General features: G+C 33.3%; 4 protein-coding genes and 2 long non-coding RNA genes across 8 annotated transcripts; 3 read left to right on the forward strand and 3 right to left on the reverse strand.

Annotated features, from left to right (window-relative positions):
- Positions 1–115: 115 nt before the first annotated feature.
- On the reverse strand, positions 116–19,586 carry LOC139085805 (titin). 3 transcript variants are annotated; one of them, XM_070633966.1, is made up of 9 exons: positions 19,307–19,586; positions 13,150–13,877; positions 9,954–12,982; positions 4,147–6,184; positions 3,884–4,086; positions 3,510–3,746; positions 3,345–3,451; positions 2,710–3,288; positions 116–2,654 (listed from the first exon to the last, which is right to left on the reverse strand). In XM_070633966.1, exons 1-9 carry the CDS (start codon positions 19,329–19,331, stop codon positions 346–348), a joined length of 9,255 nt encoding a protein of 3,084 aa, XP_070490067.1. In that variant the 5' UTR covers positions 19,332–19,586; the 3' UTR covers positions 116–345. The 3 variants fall into 3 exon arrangements, with proteins under 3 accessions (XP_070490067.1, XP_070490066.1, XP_070490068.1); XM_070633965.1 differs by lacking the exon at positions 19,307–19,586 and adding an exon at positions 14,074–14,545; XM_070633967.1 differs by lacking the exon at positions 19,307–19,586 and adding an exon at positions 14,074–14,544 and having other exon boundaries at positions 13,165–13,877.
- On the forward strand, positions 15,450–16,659 carry LOC139085807 (uncharacterized). Its single transcript, XR_011543952.1, has 3 exons — positions 15,450–15,745; positions 15,803–15,856; positions 16,170–16,659. It is a non-coding gene; the product is annotated as an uncharacterized lncRNA (long non-coding RNA).
- Positions 19,587–19,903: 317 nt separating the features above from the next.
- LOC139085808 (uncharacterized) lies at positions 19,904–21,462 on the reverse strand. The gene is made up of 2 exons (XR_011543953.1): positions 21,228–21,462; positions 19,904–19,964 (listed from the first exon to the last, which is right to left on the reverse strand). It is a non-coding gene; the product is annotated as an uncharacterized lncRNA (long non-coding RNA).
- LOC139085806 (TBC1 domain family member 13) lies at positions 21,040–23,618 on the forward strand. Its single transcript, XM_070633968.1, has 3 exons — positions 21,040–21,907; positions 21,969–22,464; positions 22,659–23,618. The coding sequence occupies exons 1-3, from the start codon at positions 21,888–21,890 to the stop codon at positions 23,298–23,300; spliced, it is 1,158 nt and encodes a 385-aa protein (XP_070490069.1). The 5' UTR covers positions 21,040–21,887; the 3' UTR covers positions 23,301–23,618.
- A 241-nt stretch (positions 23,619–23,859) lies between these two features.
- On the forward strand, positions 23,860–25,149 carry LOC139085825 (zinc finger protein 1 homolog). Its single transcript, XM_070633995.1, has 2 exons — positions 23,860–23,899; positions 23,955–25,149. Exons 1-2 carry the CDS (start codon positions 23,883–23,885, stop codon positions 24,949–24,951), a joined length of 1,014 nt encoding a protein of 337 aa, XP_070490096.1. The 5' UTR covers positions 23,860–23,882; the 3' UTR covers positions 24,952–25,149.
- On the reverse strand, positions 24,966–26,191 carry mEFTs (elongation factor Ts, mitochondrial). Its single transcript, XM_070633996.1, has 2 exons — positions 25,867–26,191; positions 24,966–25,814 (listed from the first exon to the last, which is right to left on the reverse strand). Exons 1-2 carry the CDS (start codon positions 26,017–26,019, stop codon positions 25,068–25,070), a joined length of 900 nt encoding a protein of 299 aa, XP_070490097.1. The 5' UTR covers positions 26,020–26,191; the 3' UTR covers positions 24,966–25,067.
- Between the last annotated feature and the right edge of the window lie 35 nt (positions 26,192–26,226).

Below are 26,226 nucleotides of genomic sequence, written 5' to 3' on the forward strand. Positions count from 1 at the left end.
AGAATCAAAGTTCAAAAATGAATTTTAAATAGATTTTTGAATTGTATTTTTTTAATTTTATTGATTCAAGTGATAAAATAAGTACAACATACAAACTTTAATAGATTTATTAGACCTTTGTTTCAAAGATATGTTCGATCACAAAAGAAAAATAATAAAAGCAACAATTAGTATGTATGTTTACAAGAAACATAGAAAGGAGAAACAAATGCAGCACTCAAAAGAAAAAAAAAGAAATGAAAGAACAAAGTGTCGATCCTTTAAACAAATAGAAACGATTACAAAAGATAACTAATGATTTTATACATTATTCTTAAAGAGTATATAAATGTAAAAATAAAATAACTAACGACCTTGATTTTCTGGTGGATTAAAGAAATCCCAATGATGGTGATGTACTGACTTATCTCCTGTACCCATTAAGCACAATCCAGCAATAATAACAATTAATATAATTAAGGCAACATGTAAATCGTGGTAATTTTCATCTTTGCTGCTTGCACGTAAAATTTCCATCAATTGATTTCCAGAATCAACTAAGGAATTTCCACAAGCTCTCAAAAATTGTCCACCTAATGAAGCTACAGATGTGTCATTTGATGGACCAGCTCGACTTCTTGGTCGTTGATCCTTTTGATCTTTTTGATAATCATCATCTGAAGTTGAATCCTTTTTCTTTGGTTGATGCTTTCGGCGACGATGATGAGTTGGATGATGTGGTGCTTTATTGTCTTCTTCTGAAAAGTCTCTCAATTGATAAAATGTTTGTGGGATTTGTGATGATGTTTGATGATAATCTTCAGGCAGTGGAGGTCTTTCTGGTGGATTAATTTCGTCGGATTTAGTTTCAGGAATTTTTTCAGTTTCTTTATGAACTTCCTGTGTCATTGGTGGCTCATTTGAAGCAAATCTTTTCTCTTCAGCAATCTTTCTCTGCTCTTCTGCAATTCTTCTTTCTAACTCAGCGATTCTCCTTTCTTCTGCCAACTTCCTTTCGAGTTCTTTTATTCTATGCTCTTCTACTAACTTCCGTTCTAGCTCCGCAATCCTTTGTTCTTCAGCTAATTTCCTTTCTAGTTCTGCTATTCTTTGTTCTTCGGCTAATTTACGTTCTAGATCAGCAATCCTTTGTTCTTCGGCTAATTTACGTTCCAATTCAGCAATCTTTTGTTCTTCAGCTAATTTTCGTTCCAATTCAGCAATCTTTTGTTCTTCAGCTAACCTTCTTTCCAGCTCAGCAATCTTTTGTTCTTCGGCAAGTCTCCTTTCTAATTCTTTAATTTTCTGTTCCTCTAAAGTTTTTCGTTCCAATTCTGCAGTTTTTTGTTCCTCTAACATTTTTTGTTCTAATTCAGCAATTCGTTGATCTTCAGCATATTTACGATCTTCTTCAACCATTTTCTGTTGCTCGGCTAATATTAATTGCATTTCAGCACGATCAGCATTCCTAACTCTTTCAACAATCTCATCAATTAATCCTGGTGGAAGTTCTATTTGAACAGTCTGTCCAGGCAAGGTTGTTGATTTTGCCTCAAACTCATTAGTGACGATTGAATTACTATCGATTTCCGATGCTGTAATTCGACCTGCTTGTAAGGAAGTAACACTAAGATTATCAATTTCTAAGCTTGCCAGATGTATCCTACTTGGGAATGGACTAGATGGTCGGTCTTCTGAAACTGTTTGTGAAATTACAAGTCGTGATTCATTAACTGGTTCTTCTTTGATCTCTTCTTGTGTTTCTGATTGTTCAATATCTACTGAAATTCCAATATCATTTTCGTCATCAACTTTATCGATATCAGCTTCTTCTGTTGCTGGTTCACCATTAGTCAATATTTCTTCAGTCTGAATTGATTGTTCGACAACAATTGGTTCTTCAATAACTTCAATTGGTTCCTCAATAGTTTTAATTGGTTCCTCAATAGCTTCAATTGGTTCCTCAATAGTTTCAATTGGTTCCTCAATAGTTTCAGATTTTTCTTCTGTAGGAATAGTAGGTACGGGCGGTAGTGGTGGCTCTTTAGTAAGAAAATCTTCATCAATATTGAATTCTCTTCTTAATATTGATTCATCGATGTTTGATTTACGTCTAGGAGGTGGTAAAGGTGGTGCTTCATCGAATATTTCAGTAACTGGTTGTGGTTTTGATTCTTCAGCAACTTTTTCAACTTTTGTGATAGGCTCTTCAATGACTTCATCAGGTATATTACTGATCTTTTCTTCTGTAACATTTTCCCTGGATTCCTTTATCCATTCAGCTTCCTCACGTGCAGTATTCATGACTGATTCAATCATTTCTTCAATTTTTCTTTGCATTTCAGCATCTAATTCATCATCTCCTTCATCGTCACCATATTTTAATTGAGCTTGCTTAATAATTTCGTCATAATCAGGTTCGGGGCTTGCACTTGTTAAACTTTCTTCTAATCGTGCATTTAATTCTGCCTGTAAATTGTTATTGACATCTAATAGCTCTTCTCTTTGTTCTACTGCTGGCTGATGATCTTCAACAGGTTGCTGCTCTCCTTCAATTGGTGGAATACCGAAATCATCGTAAGTGATGGGATGAATAAATAGACCAGCTTCAGTCAACATTTGTTCTTGTCTATCAAATACAATTGGAGATGACTTTTTCCTCTCAACAACGACAGCTAGAAGATGTCACAGAATTAATAATCAATTCTATTGAATTAAATTTTAAATTACCTGATGGAGTGATTGGTCGACTTAAGGATCTTGATGTCCTTGTATGTTCCGAAAGTGATCTTTGGCTTGTTTCTCTAAATCTTTGAATACCTTTTGATAAATTTTCAGCTTCTGCCAATTGTCTTGCTCTTTCTATTTCAGCTTCTTGTTCCTCTTTTAAAATGTCTTCTAAAGTTTTAATTTTACCATCGGATCCTATGAATTCCTCAATATCTACATCCTCGTCTTCGTCATCCATCGCGAACTCATCATAAGGAAGTGGATCAGTTTGTGTAGATACCTCAACTTCTATTGGTCTTTCTGGTTCAGAGAAATCTGATTCTTGTCTTGGTAAGTACTTGTCAACCTTTAATTCATCATTTATTGGTTGTTCCTTGATAGCTTCTGTTTGAGCTGATTCTAATAAAAGTGCAGGTTCTCTTTCTACTGTCATTTCCGTTGTATCAATGCTGACTGTTAATGGTTCAGTAATTCTTTCAGCACCTCCTTCATTATTGTCAAATTTATCGTCATCATTATTAGTGTCTCTTCTTGGCTTTTTGTTCTCTCGTTTAGGACGTGGAGGTGGTGGAAGTGGACCTATAAAAAATCTTAATGAAATAGCTGACATATTGGAAATGTGTTTACTAGCTTACGGTCTTTCATCTTATTAATTACATGTCCCGATTGAAGTCTTTGTGAAAGTCGACTTTCTTGAGCACTTGTATCCAATATTTCCTCATAATCATCATCTTTTATAGTTCTAAAGAAAAATTACAAAATTAATATTCAATTACCAATCAAGTCATAAAGCTACTCACTTTGAAATTTCAACCAAACTGCCTGCAGACTTTCTTCTTGGCGGCTTATCGGGCTTAGCAGGCTTTTCATGAGCAATTGTGCTATAATTTCTTGGAGGACGTGGTGGTGCTAATTCATGATCACTTCTACGTGGCATCAATGGCAGCGTTGCAAATTGTTTATCACCCAGAGATTTTGTTGATCGCTTTCGTCTCACTGCTGCCTTTGGAGGAGTTTCCTTCTTTATTACTGCATAGCTAAAGATATTAATAAAATGGTGACATAAGCATTTATATTGAGATTGCCAACATTTTAGAGAAAATATATATCAGTGTCTTAAAACTTCTTTATCTATCACTGATATTTATTTTCAGTATACAGTATATCCACTTACTCGTTTTCCTTGTTGTCGTGGACAATAATGTTATTGAATTCATCAACTGAATCTTTCTTGAATGATTCGGCGTCATCTAATGTATATGCTGAAACTTGAGAGCGTGAACGTGAACGTGTTCGTCTTGGTGTGGGTGTTGGCGTCGTATAGCGTTCTTCCTGTGCTAATGGAATGAAATTGTGTTCTTGACGGTACACAATTATCTATGGAATGAAAAAGTAGTAAGTTTGAATGCTTTTAAGTCTTAATTTAGGACAACTTACCTCATTGTCATCTTCAACAGGTAGTGGCTTCTGTTTATGCTCATTTCTAAGTGACATAAATCCATGTGGCTGTAATCCATGAATTTTCTTCTTCCTTCTTCGTGGTGGTGTTGGAGGAACTGGCAATTGTGGTGCATTAAAATCAAGTTCATTATCAAAATCGTCTTGTAAATATGCTAAATCAGGATGTTCAATTCCTTTGAATGTTCCCATTTCATTCTCATCAAGAATGTCAGATGAATCATCAGGAATATCTTGCTCAAAATTAACATCTTCATCTGGTTCCATACTAATTGACTTCTTATTTCGTGTTGGTCGGTGTGGTGGATATGTCTTGTAAAAATCAAATGCAACCTGCTCATTCTGAATGTTTTCATCTTCTGGTTCTTGTGGCTTGCTCTTCTTCTTACGTTTTAATGATCGTGTTGGCTTTTCTGGTGACATCTCATGATGATCTGCTTCAATTTCATCATCATAGCTTCCAATTTGTGTTAATGCATTATCATTGGATGTGCCAAGACCTTCTTTGATAGCTGAATCGAGATAATCTCCAGCAGCACCAACTTTATTTGTAACTCTTTGTTCGCGCAGGAAGTACTCGTCATCATCATCTAAAAATCCTCCTCTTCGTCGTACACCGGAACTGCCTGAACTTTGTGTTTCTTGATTTGTTTGAGGTGTGGATGAACGATTCAAATTTTGGGTATTGTAAGCCTCTAAATTGAACTTGTAATCTTCGTCAAAGCGAAGAGCATTCTGCTCAAATTCTTCTTCGTCTTCCTTTACATTCTTGTTGAGTGCTCCACTCCACATTAACTTATCATCTTCTGATGCAACATCTGATCCTTGTCTTTCAATGTATGGCTTACGGAATTTCTCTTGTTGCGCCATCAAGTGAATTTGGAAATTTTCTCTATCCATATCATCGAGTTGGCGTTGCTCATCTGTCATTAAGTGTCGAACTTCTTCACGCTCAAATTCCATACGATCTCTATCCAAATCACTTTCACTGTCAAAATGTTGATACTTTCCACTTTCTTCTTCAATATATTCTGGCCATCTTGAAGCAACAGGTCCACGTTGTGCAAAATTTTGTGTGACTCTATTAAAATCTTCATCGGGTGCAGGTGATTCGGAAATCATGCTTGCATCACTACGTTCTGGTAATTTTGGACGCTTAAATTTATCTCTTATGAGACGTGGATAAGTTCCAAAATCAAACTTTTTCTTGGTTGATGGCTCTGCAGATGCAACTTCTGGGGTATTTAAGGAAGTGGAATCGCCATTTGATGATTCCTTCGTTGTTTCCTTCATTGATTTACTTCTGCCTAATTTACGAAGATTACCAAATCTTTCAGCGACTTTCAAGTCGGGCATCTTTGGCATTTGTGGCTTCTTAAATTGAGGTTTATTGAACTTTGGCATTGTTGGCTTCTTAATATTTTGTGTCAATTTTGACATTTTGGATTTCTTAGATTTAGAAGCTTCTTCTTCAGCCTCTTGAACATTAATGGTGATTGACTCAACAGCTTCCTTCTCCTCGACGACATTTTCATCAACTTGTGGCTCTTCCTCCTTTTCAACATGAGCAACTTCAACAGCGACTGGCTTTTCTTTTGGCTTCTTCTTGATCTTGTTATTTAAAGATGTTTTGATTGACGAAATTTTCTTTTGGATATTCTTGCCTGAATTCTGTGCACTTTCCATAAAGCTCTTTTTCTTTGGCACTTCACGTGCAACAGGCTCTTCATCAATAATGACAGCTTCCTCAAAAATGTCCTCTTCATGTACATGATCTTCATTATCCGATATTGGCTCAATTTCCTTCCTAAAGAATCGATTTTCAATTTGATCTTGAAAATCTTGTGCGCTTATGTTATCCTCACTTTCATCAGATGGTGACCTCAATAACTTTTTCTCATTTCCTTGTTCTAATGGATCCGAGTTCTTTCGTTTTTGTTTATCATTCGATTGTGAGTCATCCATCGGTTCGTTTTCGTCAAGCATCGGTTCGCCTATTGGCTCATATTCATGATCACTGAAATATGTATGGGAAAGAAATAAATTAGAACATGAAAGCAAAAAAGGGAAATTTTTGTGCTGTTTCGTAAGCAAATATTTTAATGATCTTATATATTTTCACAAAAAAGCGTTTTTAGAATTGCAAACAAATCATAGGCAATGTGTACAGTTATAGGACAAGTACTTTCTTCTGAGGCAGATTAATCTTACCGAGTTGCACTCATTCTGTCCATTTTAGTTATTCGTTCGCGTACAGGAAAAACCATTGGAGACATTCTATGGTATTGATCATAATTCGGATTTGCATTTGATACTGCAGCATGTGCTGGAGATGATTTGACATAATCGAAACTAACAGTTTTTTGCATACGTGGAAGCATTCTTATGTCAGTTGATGAACCATGTAATGAAGGTGCTTGTGAGTGCGATTTTTGACGATATTTAGCAAGTAAGGTCGATGTGGAATATCTATCTAAACTTTTTTGACTACTAAATTGTCCTTTAAGAGGATGAACCTTATTATTATTACTACTTATAGGATTAACTATATGATTAGAATTCTCATTTATATTAATAATAGGAAAATCAGCTCTAAATGTTTCAATTTCAATCGGCGGTATATGTCGATCATCAAAACTTAATGGATGATGAACGAAATTTAATGGCTGTTGAAAAATATCGGATGTTGATGTTGGCACAACGTATTGTGGAATTTGTGGAGGATGATACTCTTTATCTATTGATTGAAACGTTTCATTTGTTGTCGGTATGTGATATGTAACATTCGTATCCGCATAATAATCTGGCACTGAATTTTTACCAAAACTTAATAAACTTCCCGATAAATTTTCTTCTTCTATAGTCTCAATATGATCTTCCTCAAATATATTATGTTTAGAACAATAAACAGGTCGATCACTAGTTGAATCAACTCTTGACGGCGGTCGTGATCCAATTGGATTTATTCGTTCAGGTATAAGGGAATCACTTTGAAAGAATTGACATGCACACCGAACTTCTAATGGAGAAGCTGCTGAGCTTTCAGCTCGTGAACGTGAAAGGGGTTTTTGATGGGGAACTGCACCTAGGGACGACGATCTAAAGCGTGATGTCATTTAAAAAAACGACAAAATACTCTCGTTATCTCTCTTCTTTTTTTGTATTTTATTTTTAGCGACGAATTTCTTTTTAAGTCACAGAAATTTATATTTTTGATTCCGTTTTTATTTAAATTTATCACTTAATTTTGAAGTCTTATGAAAATTTTGAATTATTATGTAAGATTTTCGATTTATAGTTTTCTTATTTATTATAATCCGTTCAATATATTAGAAGTATTTAGTTTCTATTTATAGACTTTTCACCACTTCAAAGGAGAAAGCTTCTTAGGATGAAAAAAAAAAAATATGAAAATCCCAAGTTTTTTTTTGAAGTCTTCTTCTTAATTCTTTTTTGTTTTAACTTCTACAGTTGCACAATTTTTTAAATAAACTTTTTTATTGTATTCATCGAATGTATTGATAATTTATGGTTCCGAAAATATTCTGCGTTTAAATCGATAGGAACGAGCAAAAAAGAAAAAATATATATAAAGGAAATAAAAATAACTGAAAAAATTTTATTAATATATTTTTCGTAAAATGATCGATCTTCACATACACGGATTTCGAAAGATACTAAAAGAACTGCAAAAAGCTAAATTTATAATTTTCCCCTTGAAATTGAGAGTTTTTAGCATTTATGAAATTTTTCCTGTTTTTCTCTCTCTCCTTCTCTATTTCATCGTCGCTGATGTAGAGCTATAGAAAAAAGAATCTCTGTTTTCTTTCAGACTCATGAAAAGCGCAAAAATATCTTTTCGGTTGCTTTATCATCACATTTTAAGCAGCATTGCTCAAAAAAACATTTTACTACGTTTTGAATGCTATCAAAAATCGTAAGAGCTTCAAGCACTATATATTTACATGCCATACGCAACTTCTTGACAAATCGAAGGGGGGTCATTTACAAATGACGTCTATTTTTAAGTAATAATTCAAGACCCTATAAGGGACGCGAATCAGGTGAAGGAATATATCAGAAAATTGAGCATTTTTACTAAACATACCGACCATGTTCCTCCTAAAGATGGATCACAAACCACAAATCCTAAAGAAGTGATGCTCAGAGCATGTGGTTAGAGCGTTGGACTACCGTTCTAACGACACGGTTACAATCCCAAGGAAAGTCTAGTTGGATTCGGATGCTTTTTCGCTGTTCTAGTTACACCAACTCAGACCTTACTCACAAGTGATCATTGAAATATTTTAATACAACCAAGAAATAACTATTAAGTTTTATACTGATAAAAGTCGGTTACTCTATCGGTTGCCTAAGTTTAAGGATTCTCAAGACCGAGACTAGAACTTCCCAATCTCAAACTTGAGATTTGTGAGAGAGAGATTTGTTGAGACAAAGCTGTCGATAGAGATAGTATTGCGCTTGGTATCGGAAATTGGCATATGGAAGCCAGTTATAAAACCAGCTTCAGGTGACTTCTGTTGGTCATGGATCACAACTGATCTGTACGACCAGCGAAGTAAGGAATCAAGTAAGACTTCGCAAAACCCAACCTAAGTGGCTTAAAATAGGTAATAGAAAGAATATAAAATTGAAATTAAGTCTATATAAACTAAGTATGGCTTTCATATGTATTATAATTGGAGCTTGACGTTACGAGAATATTATAAATCATTTGGGAATTTGGTGCTTCGCTATACTTTTTAAGACTTTATAAGGCTTTACTCTAGAGATATATACTTTATCATATTCCATCTATTTTATCCCTAACAGGCAAAGAACATGCTTCCATGGTACAGAAATACCACTACGGTACCTAAAAGCGGTCTCTGACTGGGTACAAAGAAGAAATAACTGGGGTATTAGTTCTCAAAATTTGTCTTTCAGTAATCAAAAGATGACCAACTAAAGACGTCATAAGTGAATAACCCCAAAGCTGAATTATTAATATTATGATCTCCACAAAATTATATTATCAAAGTTGTTTTTGAATGAACATAATTTGAATGATAAAAACATAACTTGAAAAATGTCATGACGAAATTTATTATTCATTTGAACAAAAACAATATCATTTGCACAAGCCTACAGTAAACAGAAAAACATTTGCTTTGCACAAGTCTATCGCCTTGAGAAAATGCGTTTACCTTCAAAACTCTAGATAATACAATAACTTGCATTCTGATATATATTATGAGAATTTCCGAATTACAATTATACATTTGTCTGTCTATATGGTTTTTCACTTTCTCAAAAGAAGAAAATTCTCATTTTCTCTCACCATGCGGTGAATGAATGAACAAATTTTCTTCTTATAAAATACAAATACACAAAAAATTAAAAAAAAAATTCAGGAAAAAGGTTTTTCTTTTATATTTTTATTGAGTGTTAGTAGAGTAAAGCAAAAAAAAAAAGAAAATGTACAAATTTTCAATCAAGTAAATATTGTAAAACTTATAAGTACGAGCGTGAATTGTTAATGATTGGGAAGCATTGGGTAATGTAGTATTTAAGCTTACACTCTCCTCTCAATATTCTTCGATCCTGCATAATTTTTCTGTAATTAAATCGAGAAAAAGCATGGGAGGTTAAGGGAAAAATCATCACAAAAATCAAACAAAATTACAAAAATTGGTCAAAAAATTATTAGCAAAATTTAAAATATAAAAAACCGTTTCATGCAAAAAACAAACTCGCAAAAAAATCAGCACATTTACAAAATTTACCTCATCTTGGACCACTTGGGATTAATTTTAATTGGTGCAGGAGCTTCATTATCTTTTATATCTACATCTTCCCTAATATCTTTTTCTGGAGATTCATCTTCCTTCTTTGGAGATTTTACTTCGACTTTGACATCATCAATCAATGTACTCACGTCAGATTCATCATTTTTCAAACTTTCTACGTCATGTATATCAACAGATGGTTCTGTCTCAAATGATTTCTTTTTTATCAAGCTGTCACTTGTTTCACTTTCCTCGGCAACAATCGACAGCTGTGCTCTACGATCTTCATCAGATGACGTGGAATCGATTGATGAAATTGGTGCTAATAGATGAGAACTTCTCATGACAACTTCAATGTCATCTACTTCTTCAATTTTCACCTCTCTATCCTCATCTGATAATTGCTTTTCAAGTTCTTCAATTTTGGGGACTCTTCTTATCAATTCTTGTCTAATCGAGTCATCTTGAGAGTTTAATGAGCTTCTTATCTTCTTATTCAGCTCACGTGAGAATTCATCAAACATTGGATCAGAGACATTGTCTTGTTTAGAGAGCTTAGCGTCATGGGGATTCTTTTCTTCATAAGTAGCACGTTCTACATTCTCAGAATCAAATGCAATTTTAGCGACGACGTCATCAATTTCCTCTACAATACTTTCTTTTCTATTATGAATTATTACTGCTGTTGGTGACATTTCTTTATCATCATGTTTATGGACATATGGTTCATGATTCGAATGAGTTGATTCTGTCGACATTTGCTTTTCTAGATCCTTGATTTTAGGGATTTTCTTTGCAATTTCCTGTCTGATTGTATCGTCGTGGTCATGTGAAAATGATTTTCTGATTTTTCTGTTCATTTCACATGAAAATTCATCAAACATTGGATCCGAGACATTGTCTTGTTTTTCAGCATCATGGGGGTTCTCTTCTTCATAAGTAACACGCTCGACATTTTCGGAATCAGATGCAAGTCTTGCGACAACATCGTCAATTTCCTCAACTAGACTCTCTTTTCTTTTGTGAATTATCACTGCTGTTGGTGACATTTCTTTGTCATCATGTTTATGGACATAAGGCTCATGATTTGAATGAGTCGATTCTGTTGACATCTGCTTTTCTAGATCCTTGATCTTTGGGATTTTCTTTGCAATTTCCTGTCTGATTGTATCGTCATGATCATGTGAAAATGATTTTCTGATTTTTCTGTTCATTTCGCATGAAAATTCATCAAACATTGGATCAGAAACATTATCCTGTTTAGCTAGCTCAGCATCATGAGGATTCTCTTCTTCATAAGTAACACGCTCGACATTTTCAGAATCAGATGCAATTCTTGCGACAACGTCATCCATTTCCTCAACAATGCTTTCTTTTCTCTTGTGAATTATTACTGTTGTTGGTGACATTTCTTTATCATCATGTTTATGGACATAAGGTTCATGATTTGAATGAGTGGATTCTATTGATAATTGTTTTTCTAAATCCTTGATCTTTGGGATTTTCTTCGCAATTTCTTGTCTAGCTGAATCATCGTGAGACAAAGATTTCCTAATTTGTTTGTTCATTTCACGCGAAAATTCATCGAATATGGGATCTGAAATGTTGTCATGCTTTTCGAGGTCAATATCATGAGGATTTTTCTCATCAACGCATCTAACTCGTTCGACATTTTCAGGATCAAATGCAATTTTTGCAATAAAATCGTCAATTTCCTCATAAATGTTTTCATTTTTCTTATGAATTATGACTGTAGTTGGTGACATTTCCTTTCCACTATGTTTATGGACGTGCTTCTTAGTTGAATCTGGTTCATCATGAGACCTTGTGGAGTCAACTGATGATAACGGAGCTAATTTACGAGGATTTTTAATATGAACATCAATATCATCAAAATCTCCTATTTGCTCTTCTTTATAATCATCAGAGATTTGCTTATCTAACTCCTCAATTTTAGGATTTCTCTTAACCAATTCGCGTTTAATCGAATCATCTTGTGACGTCAATGATTTCCTTATTTTTTTATTCATCTCACGTGAGAATTCATCAAACATTGGATCCGTAATGTTGTCTTGTTTTGAGAGATTAGCGTCATGAGGATTTTTATCGTCTTCGAAAGTGACCCGGTCAACATGTTCTGTGTCAAATGCAATTTTCGAAACGAAGTCATCGATTTCCTCATAAATGTGTTCCTTTCTTTTATGAATACTAACTGTTGTTGGTGACATTTCCTTATCATTATGTTTATGGTCGTGGTCATGAGATTCTTCATTATCTGATTTTTTGCATGAATTAGGTTCTTGAGTATTATTAACTGTACTTACGGGTAAATTTATGATCTCATCTGGTGTTACAATTCCGCTTTCAATCAGCCGTTGTTTACGATTTTCAGATGGTGACTGCTCAAGTTCAACGATGTCAATTGTATCATCACTGTCTTGTTTGACAATAAATGCTGGCAGTTCTCGGTGGTGTGATTTTGGCGATTCTTTTAATTTTAAGATTTCAACTTTTTCGTTTAATACAATTTCATCCTTACCAACTGGAATTTTCTTTATCGAAGACTTTGCTTTGACTTTTGATATTTGTTGATCAGCCATCTTCTTAATTTTTTGAAGTGGTGATTTAATTTTCCTTTTCAATGAATCGGAATCGAATTTTGATGTGTTTGGTTTGATGTTATCAAGAAGTTTTTGTGATTTCTTTAAAATGCTTTTTGGTGATTTCTTTACGTCAACACTTGCTGTTTCAGCTTGTAAACTGTCTGTGGTTTCTTCAACTGCTGTGTCTTGTGATTCTGTTTCGTCTTGAACTTCTTCTTCTTCTTTTGATTCCTCTGTTGGTAATTCAATTTTTTCTTCGCATGTCTCTACTTCATCTTGAATGCGAACTTTTTTCTGAGATTTCGGTGTTTCAGGTTGACTACGTCGACCTGATTTTGGTGAGCGATCGTATGTTAATATAACTTCTGGTTCTTCGTTTTCACCTAAAGGCCTCTTATATATGTGTGTCCATGGATATCCACCCTAAATTAATAATGTCAATTTTGTTTGAAAATTATAATCAAATGTATTAAAATAATAAAATAATAAACAGGAAGAAAAAGAGAAATAAAAATGGTAAGTACACACAAAGTGAATTTATGATATTGGACGGTTACATGTGCGAGGAACGGTACCAATGGGTTACATACATGATCATCACTTACTTGTTCCTTTGCCCTTTTAATATCTTCCCACAAATATGTTTGAATTGGCACTGGTGGCTTATTTTGCTCAGCATTAAAACTAGCAACAGCTTCTTTTGGCAATAAATCCTCGTCAATTAATGTTTCCTTCTGTTTATCCTCGGACTCAACTTTTGGAGCTTCAACTTCCTCTGACACAATTTTTTCATCGACTGTTTTTTCTGAGGATTCTTTTTCTTCGACTGCGGTTGACTGTTCTACTTTTTCCTCATGCAAATTTTCAATTATTTTCTCGTCGTCAATTTTCTCAGATTTTTCTTCAATAATTTTTTCTGTCTCACTTTTTTCAGCTTCAATTGTGTCAACATTCCCTTCTATATTTTTACTTGTTGCATCATCAAGGGAAATTTTTAAATTTTCATCACGTTCCACTGACTTTTCTCTAAGAATTTCAATCACTTCTTCTCCTATTTTGTCAATATCAGTCTCTAAGAGTTTTTTACAATCGGCATCATTTGATGATATGATTTTTACAACGTCATCTCCAACTTTATTGATAACTTTATCAACAACATCCACCGACTCAATGATTGTACTTACACCTTCATTATCACTTTCACTGTGGACACTTTGAGTATCAAATTTCTCTTCACCTGACACCTGAAGAATTTTTTCTACAGTCTCCTTTTCTAATACCGTCTGTTGCTCCGATTCAGAAGCACTCGGTAGGGGCACTAAAAATAAAAGAAAAGAAAAATTATTTCTTCTTTATTTCTACTTCATATTTATTTGTTTCTATTTCTCATTCTCATAAATATAAAATAGCTGTGAGAGTGGGAGCTAGAAAAAAATAGTAAAAAAAAAAATTGGGACATCAAAGGTCATTATAGTTATAACCTCAGTTACAACCTTTATTAATAAATTCATTACCATAGCAATTTAAGACACTCAAATATAAATAGATCATTTTTTATCGATGAGATGCGACTGTATTGTGCCCAAGATTATGTATTATAATATGTTAATAAGAATTATCACAACAATTATCACATTAGACTTAATCTCACATTAATTCTACCTTAATACTTTCTTATAACATATTATATGGAATGTCCAATTGCTACTAAAGTCTCACTCAACGTAATAGTTCAATTTATTTGCGTAAATTTATTTTTCTCTTATCAATTGCCGAATAATAACTTCGTTCCTTGCCGAGGTTGCCTGCGATTCACCGTTAAATTGGAGGCTATATGATAACAGACACGTACAACAAGGTATTTAAGTCATTTAATTGTTCTGCGAGTTGCCTATTATAGTACTATCCACGTGACTCAAGCGTTTGATTACGTCTTTATTGCTCTTTGTGGATTATAAATGGCTAAATTTTTATGATTTTTTGTCCTTCAATCAAATTTTTCTTCCTTTCACTTCTGATAGTATTCACTAACTGCTTTTTCTTCAAGTCTAAATCTTTTTGCGAAGCCAAACAAATTTCAAAAAAATTCTTTTTATATCGAACTTTATTTTTGGGGAAATAAACGTTTTCTTCTGTTCTCTTTACTAGGATTTTTATGCTCAAATATTGTGGAGCTTATTACCTAATCTCATTCATTTTTCAATTGTACTTAATCATTGATGCATTGAATTATTGATTTAATGTCTCAATTAATAATTCATGCATGCATAAAATAGGTAAATTTAAATAAATTAAGTTTATCGTTCATGAGTCGATGGTTTTGAGACGCTTAGCAATAGTACGAAAATGTACGAAGAATAAGAAATTTGCTCTACTTGAGAGGGAGAGACTTGTGACTCATTATATTCATGATTTACTACTTTGTCGTATTTTTGAAAATACCAGTGTTGTTAGTGTATATATGGTGATGGCGCGTAGATAAGGGATAATATTCTTAAATGTAATTGCCGGCATTTTTTGCCGATCAAAACAATGCGGCAGCAATGTGGATTGCATGATTATTGCATCATCTTATTTTCTGTGGTTTCTACTACTTATCGGATATCACTAGATTCTAATCTCGAGTTTCGCGCAAATCTTAGTTTTTGTCACCGAAATGGTCTATAGAGAGCCATTAATTACGACAGGAGCGTATCCAGAAGTCAAGCAGAAAAATTAGATAGAAGTTTTAGAGAGATTTGGGAAATCCCTAGCAAATTAAAGAACTTCGACAAATAAGTGAGGACCAAAAAAATTGACCTCGAAATCATCCCTGCATCAAAATGACGCGCGTAGGCTAAATAACTTATGGAAAGAAGCTGTCGATAGAGTGATATTATCACAGCTTAAGATTGTTAATTGCCAAGCGGTAGCCAATGATAGAGCCAGCTTCAGGAACCTTTTAAGGTATGACGGGGTGACGTCAGACCACCCCCAAGCCATTTTATCGTCAACACGTGTTAACAACATTGCAATGTGTATCGATCATGCTTATCAATATTATCGCATTTAATACTCAAATTCCACCAAAAATGGAATGCTTTCATGACGAATTCATATGGTAGCTCTATATCAATATTCAAGATAATACAATGTAATTAAAGGAAATTCCCAGAATTCAACACTGATCAAGCCTCTACGACACGAGTACGAAAAAAAAAATTATTTATTCCGCATTATGAGAGCATTTATATATTTTCATAGGGACGTATGACGACAACGATGATGATGTATAGATCGCAGGAGGTAGGCAAGTAGGTGAGTAAAGAAAAAAGAAGCAAATTTTATTCACACATATAAATAGTTCAAAAGGAGAAGAAAGAAAAATGTCAAGGCTATAAATTATTCGATATTTTTTTGCCAAAAAAAAAACAGCAATCTTTAAGTGCTCATTGATTGGGGCTTGTGAGCTTAATTTTCCAGTTCATTACTTCCCGATACCAAGGTCATGACAATAAAAATTAACTCAGTGATGAGATTTTTTATAAACAGACGCACGCACATGTGTGTATAATATTAAGCGTCTGACATACATACTGACGAGAGGAAATCTGTTTATTATTTTTTATAGAATTCTTCTTCACGTTCGTGAATCAATTACACAATCTTTCGTCTGATAGTTAACTGAAGAGCATAAAACAGCGATGAATGCCGAAAAAAATTACTAAATAAATCAAATGCTCAAGCCTGAATGAGTGATGAAAGTTTAGTAGGAATCTTATCAAACATACGGCAAATACAGTATGTGTACTACTCAATAGCAATTTGTATTATACGACAACATCGTAATTTTAAAAATAAACAGGCATTAAATTTTTTTGGCGAGCAAACAGTTTTCCATATTATTGTAATTTTCTTCTGCGTGATAATGTGTGGCAGTAGTTGTTCTTGAAAACATCTTTAGCATTATATTGTGTAAATTTTTTAGGGCTTACTTTTTATCATTTGTACTATTTCGAGGTGGATGATTGTGTAATGAACATATTTCTCAAGCTATTCTCATCCCAATTAATTTGGATTGTACGAAGCTGGATGTCATTAATTGATCTTTGACATCGATGAATTTAAGATTTAATTAAAGCAATGTCAATTTGCTTGGTAAATTAATATTACTTAATTCTTAATTCATGAATATTTTAGAGCATGAATTGCATGATCAGATATGAAGTTATGCTACAAAATATTGAGAAATTTTCCAAGAAATTTTGTATGCAATTCAATTAGCATTATTTTAATTAAATACTCACGGTATCTTTGAACTCGTTGTTGTACCTTTGTATGTTAACAATCTATTAATGTTTTGTATCTTCTTACTATCTAAATTCCATTGTAAATTAAATTAATTGAATTTTTCGAAAATTTTCAAAGCAAATTCCGAGATGACTAAACTTTTGAAAATTCCATGAGATTTAAATTTCAAAAATTCGTTACAAATTGCTAGAGCATAAATTACCAAAATAACAAATCTATCACGTGCGTTTGAAGTAAATATTGGAAGGTAAATAAGAAATCTCTCGTCAATGAATAATGTTCACCGAAAACGCGCCTCACCACCTTTATTTATAAACATTATTCTGTTTACACTAATTTGTAGCTTACAATCATTTCACACAATAGTGTGATTACTAATGCATAATAAGATAATAACAATTTTGTAATGATGACTGGATGACATAATATATGCTTAAAATTAAATGCTTATATACATTGTTACTTCCAAAGCTCAATGAAAATTTTTTTCTTCATATTTCTCGTGTGTACAAATTCACAGTCCAAGGAAAAGAATGAAAAATTGTGAATGATGAGCGGTAGTCAGATTTTTAGATTTAATGTGATGCATCATTTTGCTACCCACATATACGTAAATGTAGATAGATGAAAAAATACTTATTAATAGTCGTCAAGTCTCACGAATACGAAAACAGGGAAAATCAACAGTGCAGAAAAATAAAAAAAAGTTTTTCTTGTAAATAGCTCAACATCCACACAAGTATATACACACATGTGCTGTTATCAGTTGAATAAACTTTTGCCTAATTTTAATTTTAAATAACAAAAAAAAATTTCAAGATGAGTTTTCATGCTAACTGTAAGACACACATATACACACAAATGAGAATCTTTTCATTTAATTTGCAGAGAAGAAAAACTTAAAATTAACGATAGGAATGAAAGAGAAAGAAAAGCTTGTTGAGAAGTTATCAGAGTTTTGCTAATTGGTGCGCATAATTACTGACAATGTTGTCGTGATAGCGATTTGTTTGGGCTGGCTTGGGAATTTAATTCTCAGAATTTCCATTGTTTTAATCAGATTACCTTCCTTTCTGGCGGGAAAATTTTACTATAAATGAAAACTTTTCTAGAAAATTCTTGAATTCTAGGAGAAAGGATAAATTAAAATTTAAGGATCCCTATAAATGTGTCCAAAACTAGTTTAACACAAGAGGAAAATTTAAGGAAAGAAGGGTGAAGAAGGGAAATTGATGGAAAATAATAAGAAAATCACCCTAGCAGAGTAGTACAAGTTGCTGTCAAAATGGATCGAAATCCGCTGTCACGATGCCGTGATGGCAACTTAGGGTCTTATTGTCATTACCAAGACATTACCCAAAATTATTTCTTCCGATACAAAGACAAACTTTCAACTAGAACAGTAGGATCATTCATACGAACAAAATTAATTTCATCCGGATGGAATTTAGTGACAATGTCTGTTTGTACGGCGTCGAAGCAGTGTCCCTAGTGAACATGATGTGCTGTTCGGGACATACTTATTAAGAAATTTTATGATTCACTGGAGTTGGACTTTGGAGTATGTTTGGATTCCAGTTGAATCCTATTCCAGGAATCTTGTCAACTCTGCACTACTCTAGTCAAAATTCAATTCGACTTCGAATTCTGCTTTTATAAATGAAGTTACTGTTCATTTAATCCTGGGAAAGTTAATAGTTCTCAATATCCCGAACTAGCAGAAGTTACTGAAAGATAGAGCTGTCTAAAGACGTTCTCGAAACGTGGCAATGGACCCCCGCGTCCCAGCCAATTAAGTAGTAGTGTTCCAGATAGTAACATGGGTGTAGCCAAAGTGTTTTTTTTTTGCAGTTTTGAAAAGGGGAGTGAAAGAAGGCGAATCAATTTCCAAGCAGGGTCAAAGGCGCGAAATTTTGTGTTATGAATCGCAAAATTTTAGAAGGGTTTTAGGATTTTTTCACGAAAAACCCTAGCAAACTTTGAAGAATTTTTTATCCAAAAAGGGGAGAGTGTGTTTCACACCCCTGCAACCCCCCTGAATACGCCCATGGACATTAACGTAAAAACTACCATAAATTAATGCACCACAGCTGAACAGATGAATGAAAATTAAATTAGTCAAAGTGATTAAGGATATGCAACGCTCGAATGAGAAAATGCGCTAAAAATATTTTCAAGTCAAAAGCGGCTCACAGTAAAGAAAATATATTTATAGACACATTCATTTAATCGAACGCAGAAAAAAAATAAGAGATATGTCATGATGACTTTGTGCTTGTCTTATTTTTGAATGCTTTTTTAACTACTTTTCCCCCAATTCATATCCATTACTTCTTATCATAGCTATGCTAATTGATATCATTCAAGCTCTTTTCGATTGCGTGTGTTTTGAGTTTGTAATATGATAATTAAATAAATAGTCGCATAGATAGAAGAAGTTATGTCCAAAATTCCTACCTTTTTTCGCTTTCGATTTATCCATTTTACAAGGGGTCTGATGAGAGGTATCCAAAGAAATACTTAATTTCACTAATAATTAATTATCATTGCATGTCAAAATTTACTTCCATTCAATTCAATTCAGCTATTGATTATTTATTTACTCTCACTATCATTCAATGGAATTTCACTGCACCAATTAACTGCACTTATGCTGTATTCTTTTGTGTATATTTCTTCTCAATCCATTCACATCAAAATCTCACGATTAACTAAGGCTGTATAAAATTTTGTGATCAAATACAGTAAAAATAAATTTTTTCACACCAAATTGAAGTTACTTTTTTTGTAAAAATATTCAGTAATCGATTCACTTTAGAGGAAAAAGTGATCTTGCTACTCAGTCGAATTGTTCGTTCGTTCGCGTGAATTGTAAGGAACTGAAAGAAATTGTGTGTGCACAACAACCAGTAGGACGACACGACTACTTTTTCTTTATCTTCTCTCTTATTTTTTTTTTGTGCTTGATTTTTAAGGCACAATATTGTTGGGGATACAAATTTGATTACTCGACTGCCGCGAAATGACTGAGCTAATGTTGCTTTATTTTCTTAAAATTTTTTTTCCAAATGGTCAATATTTTTAAAAAAGCTTTTTTTCTTTTCTGATGAGCACGCTAGGAATAGAGTGAATGGATATAATGTCTCGCTCAGTTTACTCATCAGTCGACTTGTGTATGACTATAAAGTTTTTAAATATGTATAGGGTTACACATGTTGAGGTGCGTTTGACTTGAATTTTTTTTTGTAAACTTTGTAGTGACGGATAGAGTTTAAATGCTAATTCAAATATTGCCATAAGATGTTAATTATTTTTTGTTGCTATTGTTGAAGAGTCGATAACTTTAAAATTGTTGTAGACAAAAAAGTTTTACTGTATGTCTATGAATGTAATTAAATTGCTAATTTATACTCTTTTATTGGGGATGTATGAGAATGCTGTCTTACTTCCCTATTGTGAGGCATCGAGGATAGTTTTTCTCGAGTGTTCCGAGCGTTTCGCGATACAGTAAGTCACAGTAAGTAATAATAATGTGTGCAAGACTTGTCTATTTGAGCCATTGCAATTGAATTTGTATAGAATCATTTCGAACTCGACATAGTAAACATTATATTTAGTGTAAATGTGGTGTGCTGCCATACTTTTCGCGACTAGTCAACTATTCTGGTATATTCCTGGGTATATCTTACTGAGAAAGACTATAATGCCTTTTTTCACAAAAATCCTACCAAATTGAAGAATTTTTCTTCAACAAGATGATAAAGGAATGAGAGAGGTTGTTTGACCCTCTGGATACGACCCCATGGATACGACTGGTAAACGACCCTGCATTTAATAAACGAGACACGTTAAGTGCAAAAGCCTGTAGTATTATTTTACCACACGAGCGGATCTCTGTCTCACGATTTGTGAATAGCGGGATGAAATGAACACCTATCTTTAAGCTAAATAGAAGATTCTATGATTAAAATCACTATCTGTGACACGTAAGATTAAACCGTAATAGCTTAGCCACTGATACACTTGACATGGCTCAATAACAGGCCATTACGAACGAAATAACATTGAGACTCCTATCCACTATTCCTGTTCGTTATTTCATTTTTTTCACAAAAATCCTAACAGGCAAAGAGCATGCTTTCCAGAGCTCGTTCACTTTAAATATAATAAATATACTGGATGATCGTGGTCGTGAGCATTGCTCTTTGCATACTCTGCTCTTGAGAGCACGCTCTTTGTCTGTTAGGGATTTACTTTCATATAAAAGTTTATTTGCCAAAAATGTCACAAAATCACATATCGACCTCTTTCCTTCCTCCATAAAATGCGAACGTAATACACGAACAACCCCTAAGTAAATGACCACAAAACGAAAAACAATTATTTATCTATTGATAATCATTAACTGCTTCACTAATATCACTCCCTGCATCATTTAACACCTCATAATAATTTACTATACACAACTGCACCGCTATATTTTAAGATACTACACATTATATAACCGATTATCGGATCTTATACCTCACAGAATTCCCGCAACATACTGAAACTCAAGTAAACAATTTAATTGAATTAAACACATGCCAATTTGATCTTTTGTTGCTGATGATCTTTCCCCACCCACCTGATTGAGCTTAATGTTAACGGCTGCTTTTTATTTGAAAATATTGTTTTGTGAGAAAAATCATAAGTCAGAAGCTATAGACATGGATTTTCATATTCAGACGTCTTTTGTTCAATCTTAATCTCAGTTACCTGAGAAATTAATCAGCGATTTTATATAGAAAGTTTATGATTTATTAGTAAACAGTCAGTTCTATTGAACTTGAGATTGCGTATGAAATGTCACTGAGATTATCAATATATTAATGCTGATGACTAGCCTTTTGACAGTCAGTGTGGATATAAAATTGCTTAATAAGGTCCCATAGAATAGCTTTTTGTTTATTTACTATCAGCAATTACTCAAATATTTAATTTAAACGAATTTAAGTATCATTTGTTAGAAGTTATATAGTAACATAAAATTAATCCGATGTCAGTCTATAAATCTAGGTAATTTAACCATTCCATTAATTAAACTACATCCAATTAAGGCAAATCTTATCATTTACAGATTAAAAGAATTTGAAAATCTCATAAATCAAGATGAAATCGACAAAAAGGCTCTAAAGAAGTTCATTCACTCGGGTATTCCAGAATGTGCAAAATATCGTCCAATATGCTGGAAGCTACTCTTCAACTATTTAGATCCAAAACGTAAAAATTGGGAATCTCATTTGGAACGACAAAGAAATAATTATCGTAATTTAATCAAAGATTTTTGTATACCACCAAGCTGTAAGGATGTCGATTTATCTGTTGATCATCCGCTAAGTGATAACATTGACTCATCATGGAGCACATTCTTTAAAGACAATGAAACATTTTTACTTCAAATTGACAAAGATGCACGACGTCTACTACCTGACATTTCATTCTTTCAAGAACCATGTAAATATCCATGTGACATAGTCGTTAATAGTGATACAGAAATTAGATTGCATCATCGTGTAGCTCCAAGTACTCTAAGTTCTGCAAATGTTGAGAGGAAGGGTGTTGGAATCAAAAAGGTATGTACTTCTATGGCTTCTTAAATATTTGCATGATAAAATTCATCATAGCTAACTTTAACATTGTTTCTTGCTCTCTTTGGCACTAACCATGATTCCATAATTGCTTAATATAGCAAGTAAGTCTACCTAATAGTAATGTTAGACTTAAATCCTTAAACCTTTTAATAATACTTGAATTTCCACTTCTACAGATAAACTTGATAGTGAAGCGAGCACCTGAGAACTATCAAGCCATGCAGCGAGGACAAGAAGCAAACTGGGAAGTTGTGGAACGAATGCTTTTCATTTATGCCAAATTAAATTCCGGTCAAGGATATGTTCAAGGAATGAATGAAATTATTGGTCCAATTTATTACGTATTTGCATCGAATGATGAGCATGCAGAGTTTGCGGAAGCTGATTGCTTTTGGTGCTTCACAGCTTTAATGAGTGAAATCCGAGATTTCTTTATTAAAACATTAGATGAGACAGATACAGGCATAAGAGGAATGATGAATAAGTTGACTAAAATGCTTGAAAAGAAGGACATCCATGTATCAAATAGATTAAAGGAACAAGGAATATTTCCACAATACTACAGTTTTCGATGGATTTCATTAATTTTAAGTCAGGAATTTGATCTTCCTGATGTCCTTCGACTTTGGGATTCAATATTAGCTGACGAGAATCGCTTCGAATATCTCATTTGTGTATGTTGTGCTATGATCATTCTAGTTCGAGATCAAATTTTAGAAAATGACTTTGAACATAATGTTAAGCTCTTACAAAATTATCCATCTATGGATATTAATTTTGTGCTCAACCGTGCAAATCAACTTATGGAATCTACATAAATCATGTTCAATAACAATTTTTATATATAAAGTTGAATGAGCCATATCATTATTATAATCGGGAAGTATCTTCATTTAATCTGAATCTTTATTTAATCATCTCCTGTAACTTTCATTTATTCTTATTTACTTCATATACCGACATTACAAATTTATTTATCGCAAATAAAAAGACTTGATGTTCTTGTCAGTACTCTTACATATTTAATTTGTTTTCAATGGATTGACAGAGGTCGAGTTAGAATTCAGTATGACATTATAAACAAAACTGACATTTCTATAAAATCTTATACTTCACAAGTGAAAGCAGAAAAAAATTCAATCAAATTTTCAACCGGATTCGACCTTTGCAATTTAATTATTGTGCATTTATTTAATCTCTTTTTTGTATTCATAATAATATAAGGGTTCGAATCCTAATTGAAATCTATATAAATTTATCACTCGTTTCTGAACTATTTTCTTTTTGTTCAGATCATAAAGCAATCCACTAAATAGTTCCTAGATGACATAATTTTCAAATATATTTGTAAACATAAACATTGACTTCAGTAAAATAATTTTTTTTTAAATCGCAGAAAGATGAGTGGAACTGATCTGTATGTTGTAACTAAATATCGCTTCTGACTTTCTAACAATCCGTTTCATTCACAGCTGCCGGCTATGCTTCAAAAATCTACATCAAGATGAAAAGTTTCACGAAATAACTGAGGAAATAAGAGAAGAATTCACAAATGTCACATCAACTAAACTGATCCTAGCTACTTCCCATTCAAACATCATCTGTGAATTTTGTTTGCGATCATTGCTTCTAGCTAGTGCTGTAAAATCACAGTTTATTGGAAATCAACAAAGGTTTTGCAGGGAATATGAATATGAAGATATTGTTCAGTTGGAACCGGAAATAAAAATTTCAACTGGATTTGATCTACCATTTAATGTGATGGATATAAAACAAGAACCAGAAGATCCAGTAATTCAAAATATGAAGATTAAGAAGAAATCACCAAAAAAGAACCAAGAGCTAATGTTCAAGATCCAAAATGTCAAGTCAATGCAAAAGTTAGAATGTGATATATGCAATAAATTTTACAGCAGTCAAAAGACTTTGAAGGAGCATCAGATGCTTCATTTTAGGACATTGTCACCAGACTTCAAATGTGACATATGCAGCAAAACATTCTTGAGAATGAAGACATTAAGACGACACAAGCTTCTCCATGATCCATCGTTCGCAAAAGTAGCTGTATCATGTCCAATTTGTGACAGAAGATTTCAAAGCAAGCCAGGACTTTATGCACATATGATGCAGCATAAGGAACCGAGGTTTAATTGTGATTTGTGTGATAAGACATTCTTCAAAAAGTTTGGACTGCAATATCACATGGAGACATTCCATCTTAAGGAACGAAACTTTCACTGCCCACATTGTGATAAGACATACATCAAGGATTCACATCTTACTTTACATATTCAGGTTGAGCATCAAAACAAGAAATATTATTGTGGACTATGCAGGCAAAACTTTAAAAGGAAAAGAGACTGCCGTGAACATATTTTAATGCTACATCCTGAAACTAAGCCTAAACTTGTCGAAAGCTTGATAAAAAGTGAGCTTTTAGGACTTGTAGTAGAAAAGATAAATGAATAAAATATGATTAGAACTTACTTTGATAATTACTGTACATTACACATTGCGTAATTATAATCCAAAATATTTATTCATATTAAGTTCTAAAATCTTGATTAATTTAAGTTTGTAACGAGTTATGAACTACTTTCAACTGATGCTGACTCTCCGCATTCAAAGCGCTGGAAGTCGATGATCTTAATGTCATTTTCCTGAAGAATATCGTTAATTGTTACGTCTGGATCAAGGATGAAATCTTGGAATATCAGGCATTTCTCTTCGTCTTTGACTTCATTTGGTTTATCAGTTTCAGGATTTCCAATTTTTGTAGGATTCATGCCAACAATGTGCTGACAGATTTTCTTATGAACATCGCGTACTGCTTCAGTATCTTCTGTGTTGCTGTTAAATGCTGCAATTGTTCCGTATTTTCCCAACATCACTTTTCCGTCTTCAAGTTGTTCAGGCGCTGGATGTGTGAAGCCAAAAAGCTTGATTGAGTCGGCTGTCTTATAACAAATTGCTCGCTTCAAGACTGTATTTTCACCAATTTTTCCTATCAGCAGTGCTAAATGATCACTTAAATTTTTCCCGTCGTTCAATTTAAGATTCTTTAGTTTTTCACTTTCTAATGCAATTTTAGTTACATCATTTCCATCGACATCCTTAACATAATCAAGGCAAGCTTTTGATGCCTTTTCGACAAATTCACGGAAGTTTTCATTTCTTGCTACAAAATCTGTTTCACAATTTATTTCGACTAAAGCTCCAATATTCTTCTCTATCAGCACTCCAACTAATCCTTGTTGTGTAGCTCTTCCTTCGAGTTTTGTTACTTTAGACCATCCCATTGATTCTGCCTGCTCATGAAGCCATTTCTCTGCCTAAAACTGATCTTGTTAATTTACTGGATCTGATTAAAAATATTAAGCCTACCTTATTCAAATCATTCTCATGCATCTCTAGTGCTTTTTTGCAATTGGCGAAAGTATATCCAGTTTTCTTCCTTAGCACTGCCAAAGAACTTTTATCGGCAGAAAGAACTCGTGAAATATGGAAAAATCTCGTTGAAATGTGCTTGAAATACATGATGATCTGGTTTGATATGAGCAGTTTTCTTCAATAATAAAGTAGTTTTATGTTATACAATTAGGAAATGGGTGATTAAGCTATTAATTTAGCTTATTTCGTGATTTTTAAGGATTATTAAAGAAGAGAATATTTTTTTTACCGAGATGACGGAAAAAGTCAAGCTTAGGAAACTTTGAATTTTGGTAAATTGAAAGTTTCTATCCA

Source organism: Chironomus tepperi, unplaced genomic scaffold (assembly GCF_022539635.2).
Source record: "Chironomus tepperi strain 1889 unplaced genomic scaffold, CSIRO-AGI_Ctep_v1 contig_84, whole genome shotgun sequence".
Classification (NCBI taxonomy): Eukaryota; Metazoa; Arthropoda; class Insecta; order Diptera; family Chironomidae; genus Chironomus; species Chironomus tepperi.

Bases quoted from the DNA above. Each gene is read 5' to 3' on its own strand.
- LOC139085805 (XM_070633965.1), bottom strand. From the start codon at position 14,110: ATGATCTATTTATATTTGAGTGTCTTAAATTGCTATG. The intron at 4,087-4,146 runs GTAAGTTGTCCT...TTCATTCCATAG, and splicing joins CTGTTGAAGATGACAATGAG to ATAATTGTGTACCGTCAAGA. The intron at 2,655-2,709 runs GTAATTTAAAAT...GACATCTTCTAG, and splicing joins TCGACCAATCACTCCATCAG to CTGTCGTTGTTGAGAGGAAA.
- LOC139085806 (XM_070633968.1), top strand. From the start codon at position 21,888: ATGTCAGTCTATAAATCTAG. The intron at 21,908-21,968 runs GTAATTTAACCA...TATCATTTACAG, and splicing joins ATGTCAGTCTATAAATCTAG to ATTAAAAGAATTTGAAAATC. The intron at 22,465-22,658 runs GTATGTACTTCT...CCACTTCTACAG, and splicing joins AGGGTGTTGGAATCAAAAAG to ATAAACTTGATAGTGAAGCG.
- mEFTs (XM_070633996.1), bottom strand. From the start codon at position 26,019: ATGTATTTCAAGCACATTTCAACGAGATTTTTCCATATTTCACGAGTT. The intron at 25,815-25,866 runs GTAGGCTTAATA...GATCAGTTTTAG, and splicing joins ATGAGAATGATTTGAATAAG to GCAGAGAAATGGCTTCATGA.